General features: G+C 39.0%; 1 protein-coding gene across 1 annotated transcript; it reads left to right on the top strand.

Moving 5' to 3' along the window:
- The first annotated feature begins 292 nt into the window (after nucleotides 1-292).
- LOC117327237 (headcase protein homolog) lies at nucleotides 293-3365 on the top strand. Its single transcript, XM_033884134.1, has one exon. The coding sequence runs from the start codon at nucleotides 429-431 to the stop codon at nucleotides 2073-2075; it is 1647 nt and encodes a 548-aa protein (XP_033740025.1). The 5' UTR covers nucleotides 293-428; the 3' UTR covers nucleotides 2076-3365.
- The last annotated feature ends 10960 nt before the right edge of the window (nucleotides 3366-14325 follow it).

Here is a 14325-nt window from a genome sequence, read left to right as displayed (position 1 = left end):
AAACGAGTCGGTTAGCTCCCCGAGTAAATGTATACCTGTTCGTCAACACGTAAAACAGAAATATAGTGCTACACATGCGATTTTGTAAAATATAAATACACCTAAGCTCTCTGATGGCCTCGACCTAATTTTCGTAAACAGTAAACACGCTACAAAATCTACATATCAATCACTGATCGTGGAGGTCAAAGGTCACAATGTTGTCATTACTATCCAATGGCTCATAGGCTGACCGAATTCCCGACCAATGAAAACGCTCGTCAGAGGCCGGCTTTCTGTATCAACAAAACAAGCCGACGAAACGCAGTGAAAAAATTTACCGGCATATGTGAAGACGCGTGTGCAGTTGAACAGAGTTTGTGCAATGGACAGACTTTGACGCTTTAAACAGTGGATATTTTCTGAAATATTGGACATTTGTTTCAAACATGCCTCACCACAGACATCACCGAAGTCAGCGTGGAAGTGGTAAAGACGAGACAAACAACAACGAAACCAGCGTGGTTGAAGGAACTGTACAACATAACGATAATCAGCCGGCTGTTAACCGACATTCAGTTGTAAGCTGTTGTATGCCGTCTGGGTGTCTATGTTCCGAAGAAAGTATAGATCCCTCGGACGCCGGAGACGCTGTCAAAGTGGTATGTAACAATGAGGCTTGTGCTGAAGGTACGTGGATGCATAAAGTCTGTTTTGATGATTGGGAGGACGGGGTTTTGGCCTACCTGAAGTCGTGTGGCAGGGCACGTAGCTGGAGCGAAAAGCAACGGTTGCAGAATTTGTGGACCAAAAAGGGCTATGATCTTGCGTTTAAAGCATGTGATTGTCGTTGTGGTCGTGGTCATCTAAGGAAAGATTTGGACTATATACCACCCCCCAAGAATGACAACGCCCGAAAACACAAGAAAAAGACGAAGAAAAATGACCGTCCAATGCCCGTGGTTACCAGCGGTAAGAGTGGTTCGCATAACGTCAATCATTCGAATGTAAATCACGGCCACCACGTCGACGGAAACCTTAACGTCAGTGGCCAAAACGGGAACCGAAACAACCAAGGGCCCAATATAGTGGGATTAAACATTAATGCCAACACTATACGAAACAGAAACAACTCCAGCAGCGAACCAAAGCTTGACAACGCTAACGCCAACCGTAACGTCACTGGAATATTAAATCCGCCCAATAAAAACTCAACCGGCTCAACCGGGAAGAACAATGACAACAACACTGGTAGTGCTAACAGCATCAGTAAACCTATAAACACCTCTGCTATCGTCCGTCCTAGGACCGACAGTCTCGGGAGTACTGGTAGTTCCTCCGTCATTTCAACGGGGTCGAGCTCGCCGACGCCATCGCCGCCTCGGAACGGAAACAACGTGCTGATACGGGCCCCAAAGCCTAAGTTTGACACGTGCTCGACTGACTCCACCCAGACGTCGTTTTCTAATATTTTCCGTCGACGTCATGATCTAGCTGCGTTCAACATGCTTCCACGTCACAAACAGAACCCGTACCATATCAAAATGGAGGATGACGGGCCGCCAGGTAACGACGAGACGAGGAGTTTTGTGCTAAACCATTTGAGCACTTACAAGGTGTCATCTTTGAACTGTGTGCTGTGCATGTGCTCACTTCCGGTGTTCGATCGCTATCCAATGATCGACGGCACATTCTTTCTGTCTCCCCAAGCCTATGGCGACGGCGTCGTCCAGGTTATATCCGAAGGCCGGCTTCAGTTTATCAACGCTGTGTGCGTTAACTGTCTAGAAGGCGCAAGCAATGTCCAGTGCACTGCGTGCAAAAGGAAATGGGACGGAAGCACCCTACTCCTCGGCTCCATGTATTCTTACGACATCTTCGCCGCCATGCCTTGCTGTCAGAAGCGACTCACGTGCAAGCATTGCCGACGTGCCGTCGTCGACATAAACAACGGCTTGGCGTTCTACAGCGAGTACAGCCGAATGATAGCGTGCCCCTACTGCAAGGCACACGACTATCATTTCATACGTCCAATGCAGGAGACGTTCGCCGTGAAGCCATACCAACCGGCCCAACAACAACCTATATGGAATTAATGACTAGTAAACTTTAGATAACCACAAATACTAGCATTGTGAGTAACTTTTTACATGGCAACGTTTTGTATTATTCATTTTTTGCAATATATATAAACTGTGTGTTACTCCAACCGATAACATTGATGACCGGTACATCTCGATATCATCGTATAACCATTAGTAAAACAAAAGAACTATGATGGAATATTTTGGACAGCTTCATTCGGACTAATTATTTCGAAAATCTGAGGACAAGCATCTGGATTTTAGTTCTCATTTGAATTCTAAACTTTTTTGGGATTTTAACTTTTTGTTCAAAGGTTGGTGCAACATTGTTTTTATGTTCATTTTTTCATTTCATCGCGTGGAGTGGATGAAATTTTGGCGTGGGATATTTTATTCATATTGGTGCGACTGTATGTGACTTTGCAAACATTAATTTTCAAGTGCCTGAATGACACTTCGCATATTTGTATTCGTTTTAAATACGGAGTATTTGGTGCACAATTTTGTATTACGTGTTGGCTACGGAAGCTGTCGAGGGTCCAATAGGATGTTCTTTTAAGCGTGTTGTGTCGGGAAAAGTTTAGATACGGATTGTTTACTAATGACTTGAGAAAGCCTTTGTGGTATGGTGCAGATAAGAGTTCCAGCAATGACATCCGATCGTAATTTGTGATTTATTTCAGTAGATAGATTTTCGCGGCCGTCTCCCTATCTGGGGCCCCAAAAGAATTATTGAGACTTTATAACATGCTATACAATAGTATGTAATATGTTAGTTCACGGCACCCATTAATTTGCTAATTGTATACACACGTATATATATATATATATCATACTAGCTTTCGAGTTAAAAAGATTCGTTTTTGTAATGACTAAAATCTTAGTGATTCACAGCACAAACCTTCGTGAAATGTGAACAGAACGTAAAAACAAATATATTTATCGTTCATATATTTGCTAGTTTTGCTCAGTCGTAGAACTGGGGAACACTTTTAAATAAACTGTAGTTATATCTCCTAGTCGTCCGCTAGTGATGATTCGATCACGCTGGACATTTTTCAGAAATGTTTCATTTTTTTGTAAATCAGTATTTGATTATAGGGCAACTTGGACATGGTACTGTGTTTCAAGTACATCACTTGCTGTATATATGATATACTCGTACATTGTATGCCGTTGTTTGTAAGTCGCTTGTTTGCTGACGTGGTCTGAGAGACGTAGCGGTTACTTCACTACTGCAAACTGAGGAAAATGGCATTGTCTGTTTATTTTTTTGAAATAATAAAAACAAAAAAATAATGATGACTATTGAAATTTGTTTTTGAAGATTCAGTTTAAATGCATCATTGTGCAGAAATGAGTGGATGTATTTTCTGGTTTTATTTCCTAATTTCACATTTAAAAAAAAAGAACGTAGGCAAATGTGAAATTAAACACTAGACCAACTCTCTCCTGGAGGCAGAATTTATTCATGCATGTATGTTAGGAGATAAAAAAAGTGGTAGAATATGAAAAATAAAAAAAAAAAAATCGAAACACGAAGACCGTTTAGAGACGAAGGAGTTAATACTATACAGCATTTAATCGTAACAAGTATGAGCTATATTTGGACCAATCTGTTTACTCGTTGTACCGTGTTGTTTGGGTCGACTGTATTTTTCGATAAATTCAACAATGGCCTGCATTCTTATTTAAGTCTGAAATAGCAAATACACATAACGTTCTGTTTGCCATGATAATTCTGCTAGTATTAAATATTTGTTAAAGTTTGGCAAAATGACAGCATACTGGCATTAAATCAATTGAAAGTTATAAGGTGGTAATTGAAGTGCCGCGGCCGCGAGGGTCTGTTTATCATAGGCTGTTTATGCACAGTAACCCGGCCTTGACCTATGTCAGGAAACATTAACCGAGTTTCTGTATGCAAGTAGGACATGTATTTTTAACTCATTGTGTGGTACTTTTCTAGTCACTGCAGTAGTTAGTACACAGGACATGTTACATTTCATGTTTTGACATAATCCGGAGTAAAATAAGAATTAAAAAAAAAATTGTTATCGTACCATTGTCTTGCCATGTGTAATGTTGAGTTAAAATTCCGTTCCGTATTCTAGTCGATCAATTTCTCATCCTAGCTTTATAAGAGTACTCGTAGCTGGAGTCGAGGTACCGACCGAATAAAAACATACACGCTATTCTAGGTTAAATATGTTTTCTCCTGTTTAAATTGGGACTACATGTATATACCTAATCGAAGGTAAACCCTTGGTTATGTTAGTGCGATGTTCCGTGAGATATGTAATTCTGGCATGTATTTTATCTTCCTGAGTTTTAGCCTCTCTAAATAATGTTAATGATGGAGTATTGGCCACTGAAGTATTTTTGTTATGATGATGTCATAAATGCCACCAAACTAGAGGTGACGACGTCCCGCTCTCGCTCGCTCCTATAATAAGCTTTGTCGTCGAGTTGGATGTAAACCCCAACATTTTATAAGAGCTGAATGTATTAAATGTTAATTAATGCCAACCAAATATATGTAAAGTAAGCATTTTCTCAAAACCTGGGGATTTAGGTAAAGTGCAGAAGATGTATTTCGTGTTCCGAGATATCTATACATCAGTGTATTAAACTATATGCCATGTTTAGATGGAACTACTTGTAACAGTGGTTGGAATAGTGGCACTTTTGGCACATTTGTTGAAAAGAAATTGATCTGAAAACAACACTTAAAAGCCTGTTTTCCAGCATCCTTATATTTTTGAGTCGCGGGAACATTCGAAGTTTAGATGATAATATTTCATATTCTGTAAATGATGGATGTGTTGAGATGTCCACTATGCGATATTTTTGAACTATTGAGTTTGTAATGTAACATTGGACTGTTTGGGCAAAGATCTCGCACAAGATGCTGGAAAAGTAACACCAGTCACGCTTTTCGCGACATTTCGTCACAGGCGAGAAATCTATTTTAAAGCAGGAAATGCTAGATGAAATACTTCCATGTCTGACATGCAGTAACTTGATATAAGTCGGCGCAAGTTAAACTTGGCACGTAAGCACTTATATAGCATCACACAACCCCGGCAGTCCTGTTTGGTGTCGAAATTTAGTCCAATTCTTCATTGCTTTGAACCATTTGGTTCATCCGTACAGTATATTTATTAGCTCTGTTTACAACACCCAATTAAATTATTTACAATGACCGTCTTCAAAATTATATCTACTTATCTAAAACTCCAAATTAAATTCATCCATCATTATCGCTATCTATTTATCTATAACACTCATATTTAGTTTATCTCATTCTCACATTACATTTATCTACATATCTCTCTCACATTACTTTTATCTATAAATCTCAGATTTTATTGTCCTATCATTCTCAAATTTCATTGTCTATCATTCTCGCATCACATTTATTTCACGCGACATTGATCCCTTACTTTCACAGTACATATATCTATTACTCTCATATGACATATATCTATTACTCTCACATTACATGTATCTATTACTCTCACATACGTCTCGGATTGCTGCACGAAAAGGACACTGGGACAAGTTCAAATGATATGCTATGTATGTATTTATTTGATTCTCGAGATCCTGTGTGCGACAAACGAAATATCAATTTGGCTGTTCGACCGATATTTTGGTAAATTTTATGTCAATGAAAGTCATGCATATTACTTCACACGCGCATCTGCACGGAATTTGAAGTTGAAAGAGAACCACGTGCTGAAATTCACCGTTTTATAAATTGACAATAATAAAGAACAATACTGATTTAAATTTTTGATACAGGGGTATTGGAAACAAACGAATTAGTGAATTACAACGTGGCCAAAATTTATTGTTAAGACTGCATTCAGACAGGATAGGCTGCTTGACACGGTGCCAAGTAATTTATATGAAGAATGCGTAAACAACTAACTTTTCGTAAATGAGTTATTTATGGCACTGTCTATCTGTGTGTTCTATAGTTGTGTGTTAAAATGAATGAATTAAATGAGGCATTAACAATCAACACGCTAGTGTACATCAATTTTTAAAGATTTGTGGCTTGTCCGAGTTTCCCCTGGCTCCAACAACAACAGTTGGGACATTTTGACGGACAAGTCTTATAATCTGTCCGTGAAAAAGTCTAACGTCTGGTGGTAGGGGCCGGAGGATACTCGGACAATGGGTGACGAGAAATCCTTCATATCTACTATGTATGTTGGCCTAAAAACTGACCAGAACACTCCATGGTCATATTGAAGAACGCCATAGTACAAAAATAGTATGTACAGCATTTTCTTTATTTTAGACAATTTCTTCACAACGGTTGGGTATGATTACAGTCATTTAAAAGCACACAAAGGAAGTTAATATGATTTTTAAAATCATTATTAAAATTAAAATCTTCTACACGAGCCTATAACAGGTGCTTGTATTCAAAGCTGTTTTTTTTTATTGTCGACATAAACAGCTTCAAACTTAACCACAAATTACATGTATATAATTGTTATATCATACCGTTTGTGTTCGATTAATAAATTCGTAGTGTAGTTTTAGACTTGCTGCTCAACAAATCGACACAACATGAATTTTCGAAGTTGATATGGAAATTGTCATATTCGTAAAAAGGCACAGGCGCTTGACACGTTATTATGACAAAGAATGAAAATTAACCAGTCTTTTTTTAGCCAGTCCATGACCGGGTCCGAAGACACAGGGGCTTGACGCGTTACTATGACAAAGAGTGAAAATTAACCAGTCTTTTTTTAGCCAGTCCATGACCGGGTCCGAAGACACAGGGCTTGACACGTTACTATGGCCCAGAATGAACAAAAATAAAGAAAAGAAAAAAAAACCAGTCTAAGGGTCCAACCCCTAGATCACAATAGATCACTTATTGGCTTTGTGATCTTGGGACCGGACCCTGGCCTGGTTTATTTTTCATACTGTGTAACAGTCGGGTGTCGAGCCCCTGTGAATCAAGGTACTGATATGTCTCTGTATCGTGTTCATATTCGACCTATGTAAGCCCCAGAGGTGTTCCGTCCTTAAATGATCAATACAACCCAAAACAAGTACTCTGTATGTCCGAGAGAGAAATAAAATCTGACATCTGACCAAACCCATCAGATAGGTGCCAATATCGGGTAATACCCTGTAGAGTAGTGCGAGTTTCCACTGGCCCGACACTATGTCTGGTGTATGGTGTCAGGGTCAGAGGAAACTCTGGCTATAAAGATATTGAAAGATTTACCCTCCTTATACAAATGTTAGATGTTTTGGTATAAACCATTATAACATTTTTTTTTCACTGCAAAATGACATTTTTATTGATGTGTAGAAATAATTTGGGTATTAGTTTTTTCTCCTTTAATTAACCACCTGGACACTCACACAATTTATTCAATAATCAATCTGAATGCCAATTATATATATACAATTTCCCTGGGAATGGAGAACAAGTCGCGAGCTTAATATGTTAGCTCAATCATTACTTTGTTTGGAATGTTATTGAAATCACGGAGCATTTAAAACTGTATTAGTCAATGATAAAAATAAACATAGTCATCTTCCCATGAAAACCCTTCCCCAAGCAAACCGGACATATATTGTATGATGTTGACATGCCTGTGGTTACCCGCAGGTAACCCAAGCAATCAGTGGCCATGTTCGATCAAAATATTTACATAAAACTGAAGAGTACTTCAGTAGAAGGGTAGTGTCCTGAGGTCTGTATACAAGTGTGTGTAACAAGTCCATTTTATCATCCCAGTCAATAAAATCTATAAATTGCTCTACTTTGACCTTGACATGCATTATCCGGTTGCCGAGTGACGAGGTCCCACCCACGTGTATGCTAAATTGGGACAGCTTTTGTCATACAGTAATTTATGAAAATCATTTGTGGTATCTTTATTTTTCATTGACCTACATGTATTTGACTTCCATTGAAAGGCACTTTGGTCGCCACGAATCTCATGTTTGGCGATACGGGACATTTCCAAGTCAAGTTAATTCCGGGTAGTTACGTTGGCCGGGTTAGAAGAAACATCCTTTGGGTTGGTTTTTCTTTAATTGATTCATTTACCGTCAATCTGAACTTGAACTCGACGTTGTGACATATCTGAATTCTGAAACTAGGGCAAGTTTCCTCTGGTTTCAAAACCAGACGTTTGACATTATGACGGACACGGGTCTGGTGTAAAACACCTTAGGTTTGTTGCATGCTTGACATGTTTATCATAATATTTTGAGTTACCGTTTAACTCGTCAAATCCAACTTGAACAACAAATCCAGCCGGCAGCATATCTGAAACTAGCCCGAATATCCTCTACCCCCCAACACATGAAGTTTCACATTTGGACGTACAGATGTCTGGTTTGACATGTACCCGTCGTTATATGACGTCGTAACGTCTGGCGTTAGGACTAGGGGCAATCGGGAACCGCCGGCACTTTCCGTAAACGAGAAAATACCCCGGGAGTAACAGGCGGAGTCATACAGACAAATGTTGTCCAAAAACGCTTTCCGGTGTAAGAATCAACAAGTAAGTCGCCGGTATACTTCTCTACAATATGGCGGATTTCGATACATGTGGCCGACGGTTCCCGATTGGGCTAGAGGGAATCCGAGCATAGGTATCGGCCTCGCATGTCAATATACTCAATGTATATATCATATTGAGTGTATTGACATTATATATTATTTATTAAGTGTATTGACAGACGAGGCTAATACCTATGATCCGAGCTAGTCTGAAACAGGGACGTACATACACGTGCCTGTCTGAAACTACTGTACGACACCCATTTCATTAGATATGTGTGAAAGCACTGGTAATCTTGCGTAACATAAAACCACAGAGCGTTGTATGAACTTCCCTGTGATCATGATAAACATCCGTACCGGTAAGTGATAGACCGGAAGTTACGGACCGACAAGTGACGGACCGGAAGTCAGGTCGAAGATCTGTTAAGCGATATCGATGTCTGATATCAAAGCCAATAATACACATTTGAATGTAACTCTATGGACGCCGTGTTAACATTCCCCCCACAGATTTTAATTAAATCCTGATGATAGTGTGCCCAGCGAGAAAATATATAACGTCAAGAGAGGAATTCTAAAACCGACACCTTCAATCTCTGAAAGTCTGGGTTCACTGTCCGATCCTCTCCCAGACACAACACTCACGATCTCTATACTACCACTAACAACGGGAGTTTCTAGTTTGGTACCAAATGTTAGGATACAGAAATAATGCAATGACCAGACCGGGAGTCGAACTCGTGTCCTCTGATCTCTGTAACCTTGAACGTTCAAGCCAAATGAGGTGCCTAAAACAGTGTTAGGACATATAACATTGGGACACATTCCGCTCCTTTAATTTAACCTTAAACTAAATAGAAATAGTTTCGCCACGAAATTGCCGCCATTTCTTTGCTATTGTTCGCCGCAGATCATTATAAAATTATTGTAACTTTCTTGCAAGACGTCCTTTAGAATGCACACAGTGCAAAAAGACAAAAATGCCATTTCGATACAATACAGAATTTCGAATTATAGATTTTTTATGATGAGTTGGCAATCAACCGGTTTTTATTGTTCTCCCAAGAGCCACTGTCTCCGAATAAAATCAAGCAAAAATTGTCAGAAACCCAGACACGACCATCCGTCATCTTATTTTGAGGTATGCTACTTTTCCCAGCTCTTGACGAAAACTTGCACAATTTGTATAAGATAAGATACATTATTTAGCGGTCGTCTAAGCAGTCTCAATTCTCAATGGAACCAGTTTTGTCGAAACAGCTTTTGTTTCATCAACCGAATTGAATGTCATTGGATGTCATGTAGACCATTATTTCCAGACCTTATAGTGTTACCATCCCGGAAGAAAAGAAGAAAGCGTTAATCTGAAGCATTAATTTTGACTGACAAGTCTCAATTAAATCATATTGTGGGGTGAAATTCGGACGGCGGACAGATGGACGACAATTAAATAAGACTATCAATGAAGGCTCTAAAAACACCCATCATAATCTTGCACAATGATTAACTTAATCTAAACCGTTTCACATATAAGTACACACTCTTGTACTTATCGCCTGACCTGGATCGGATTCAAATCCGGCGGTGATCGACATTTATCCCTCTTTCATCGAACTAGGACTCCACATTAATGCCTTCCCCTTTACGTATAGGCATAAAATGTAAGAGCTCGCCAATAGTATATTACGCCCATTACTGCAGAGGCTAGGTAATATTAACCTCAAATTGACAACTTTTATGAAGCTCCACCAGTACAACGTGACATTTATGACCTTACAGGTAGACGACAAAATTATGACGTCATAAGTTTGAAATGTTTTGTAAATTTGAAGCTGGCAGTATCAAAAGGCTAATTGTACAGAACCCGGGCACGTAAAATGACCCGCCATTGGTCACACCAGACGTAATTAGCATGGACTACTATTTAAAGTTTGTACAACGTTCTCCCTCAACATTATTTTAAATAATGGCACCGGTTCAGAACGTGCCGCAAAACATTCCATTTTTTTCTTTAATTTTCCAATCTATAAAAAATGAATAAAAATAAATAATTGACAATATTGTATTGTTTAAATTATTGGATGAATGCCTCATTCTCTTGCTTTGTGTTACACAATTATCGAGACTCGTTTAGATTTTCCTGACTTCCCGTCTGGATTTACGCCCTTCTGGCTCTATCATTATTACTGAATTCCTAGAAGGCTGGATACTCACGATTCCGGGTATATTGTATATCTCGTTACTAGATACTTCTTTAAAAGTGCTCGTCACCTGTTTGTCGGTACAATCCTTCTAAGCACACCGTATCGGGTCATATATGCTGGTACTGCACGTGCTCCGGCTTCCTGTCAAAGCAGTTCATCTTCCGGTTCGCGAGACACGTCTTTCTTGTCATTATATTTTCGAAGATTTAATTAGTGCGGTTTTGTCTTCCTGCTTCTAGCGAATATACATGTATGCATGTACCTCTAAAGCAATTAGCCGACATCGACACATGCATGTTTGCTGTCTTCGAGCGTGAATTCTTGAAGCTGTACTGCAATTTACAAGAAATAGCTATTTTATGTTTTCTTCTGCTCATTATCTTACGAAATTTCAAAATAATTTTTAAATGTGTGATAAACAATATCTTGCCTATATATCAAATAAAAGCAATTTTCCGAAGGCATAGGACGATTGTGATTATTCTTTAAATTGACATGTCTTTTGTAATCAATTCGGATCAGCGACCGAACTAACTGGACATATTCAGAAAAGCGCAGAATTATCGAATGATCTATGCGTCACGACATTGCAATCTCCTGTCGAACTTCCGTACATCATGGAGAATGCATATTTTTTTCAGGGGATTTGACATTACGAGGCAGTATTTGCAGATATTTATTTCGTATATGACAATCGCCGCAGACACAATTGTGTCATGCATGTAAATTCATTCTAAACGGAGAGTAGATTACACCTCCTAAATGTCAGGCATGTCTATTTCAAAGAATCAATTTCATTGCACGATGCCGAGTATTGACATGGCACAACGCAGACAGGTCATTTTGAGAACCCCGTTAACCGACATTGATTTCCCGGCATGGTGATGAAACGTACTACCCACATGTACCGGTCATAATTTAAATCTCTTTTGGCTGATTGCAATATATATTATGTATATTGAACAATTTTATTACCAGTGCTCGTGCATATTGGAATGTGTTGATTGATTTTATATTTGGCGAGCTTCAATGAAATTATTAAACGAGTTTAATAAATTCAATATTACACAGCCCTTTTGTTCGATTCTTCACAATTATAACACTTGTTCCTCATGGCAAAACAAAATTGTCACGGCAAAACAAAATTGTTTTATACTTCATAAGACTAACTTACAATTGCTATTGCACAATTTTATCGCACGGATAATGTGCATGATGCTTAACTTGTGATTTCTAGTTCGATGAAGAGGTGAATTTGAAAAGTTTGGAAAGTATCGCCTTTCTTTCATACCGCCAGAGATACACGTCTCTAATACCGCATAATGGAACGATAAATCCTGCAAACAAAACAAACAACAAACATACTCCCTATATTTCCGTTTGGTGAATTCAAAGGTTCACGACTGTCCAATGAACCCAACGGTTCCGAGGAGAATATCCCTTAAAACTAGATTCTTCCAGTCAAATTTTGTTTGAAGTCAATTGTTGATGGCCGGGTGGATGGATGATGGACGCTGGACGCCATGGTATGGCATACGCTCAAGCTAACAAACAGAAAGCAACCCATCTTCAGCTTAACGTCTGTTGGAGAAGTGACATGGTAAGGTCAGAGATCATTGGACTGAGTCGGTGTATTGGGTGAAACGATCACTTCCTATCCCGAACCACTTTGGACAGGTATTTGAGAGACCACACCAGTTATAAAACAAGGATACCAAATCCTACACAACTACGTTCATTGTACTTTTCCACAATTCGTTATTAATAGCAATAGCTGTAGTCAGTCTTCTAATGAGCATATTTGCTTCTAGACCACCTGTTAAATTATCTGTAAATTCCATATTTGCTATTGCGTATTCCTTATATCTAGAGTTTCAGAAAAAAAATTAGATTTGAAAAATGCAACAAGTCATCCCATTAGCATAGTGACACCTGCCATTTGCTTTCATATAAATAATTGAATAAAAAATAAATATAAATAAAGCACAGAAATGAGGTCTTTTGATTTTGTTGGGACATTTGTGGTCAGTCCTTACGATATTGATTCTAATTATTGTCAGCAATGTTTGCCGCAATGAAATGTCAATATAACTTAATGAATTGATATTTTACTATACAATACAGCATGCTACTAGGTGTCACCAGACATCTATCGGTCAGATTGTCAAAGTCTGGTGTCAGGGTCAGAGGAAACACAGGCTACTAGGTGTCACCAGACATCTATCGGTCAGATTGTCAAAGTCTGGTGTCAGGGTCAGAGGAAACACAGGCTACTACTAGGCATCAATCCCAACCACATAACTGGACATAATCTTATCATTACAATATATGTAGATCGAAGTGCTTGACCTTTGAGGTATCATCTGAAGTAAAATAATATTTTAGTAAAATCCTACAATATTGCTGCATTTTTTAAAACTGTTTGACCTTGACCTTACACCATGAACCGAATGATATAAATCCCACCAACACAAGTAAAATATCAAATTTGACCTGTCCCATGCATCAAGTAATAATGCACAACTAAGACCGACAAACTAGTGAGCAAAAGATAAGGATCTATCCAGCAGTTTTTAATAAAATTGATGAAAAAGTTTGACCTTGAATTCAAGATGGCTGGCAGGTAACAATATTGTCTTCATATTCAGAACAAGGGCCCGTTGGAGGGCCACAACATATGCCCGCCGCAGGTAGTTTCACAGGTTGTAATGCTTTAAAATGAAGTATCATTATTGGAAAGTTGGAAGGAGATATTGATACACATAATGGTGTGTAGTTGAAACCAAAGGGCAACTTAAATGATGAGATGTGTATATGTTGCAAATATGGGAAACCTTGGTTTAGACACAACAACACAAAAATTAGTTCACATGTTTATATACAGAATGTACAGAGCCTTGGTCGGGTAGTATTGAAGTTTATATAATGGAGAGCTCAACAACATATGTGCCCGAAGTAAAATCATCAAAGGGAATAACTCCACAAATAAGGGGGTAAGGGGCATGATTTTGGTATGCGACACTCCGGCTCATCAAGATGAATATTTGTGTCAAGTATGGAGAGCCTGGGTCGGGTAGTATTGGAGTTATGGTCCGGACAAGTAAAATAATCAAAGGGGAATAACTCCGCAAATACGGGGGTAAGGGGCATGATTTTGGTATGCGACACTCCGGCTCATCAAGATGTATATTTGTGTCAAGTATGGAGAGCCTGGGTCGGGTAGTATTGGAGTTATGGTCCGGACAAGTAAAATCATCAAAGGGGAATAACTCCGCAAATACGGGGGTAAGGGGCATGATTTTGAAATGCAACACTCCGGCTCATCAAGATGTATATTTGTGTCATGTATGGAGAGCCTGGGTCGAGTAGTATTGGAGTTATGGTTAGGACACCATATGTGCCCACTCACACACCCGCCCGCCCGCCAGCCAACATAACATAATACGTCCTGTCTTTCATAGGGCGTAAAAAAAAAAGTGTGATGTTACACAACTTTATATTAGAG

The sequence above is a fragment of the Pecten maximus genome, chromosome 5 (genome assembly GCF_902652985.1).
Source record: "Pecten maximus chromosome 5, xPecMax1.1, whole genome shotgun sequence".
Classification (NCBI taxonomy): domain Eukaryota; kingdom Metazoa; phylum Mollusca; class Bivalvia; order Pectinida; family Pectinidae; genus Pecten; species Pecten maximus.
This window is presented reverse-complemented; position numbering and strand designations above follow the sequence as displayed.

Coding starts and splice junctions, on each gene's coding strand:
- LOC117327237 (XM_033884134.1), top strand. CDS start 429: ATGCCTCACCACAGACATCACCGAAGTCAGCGTGGAAGTGGTAAAGAC.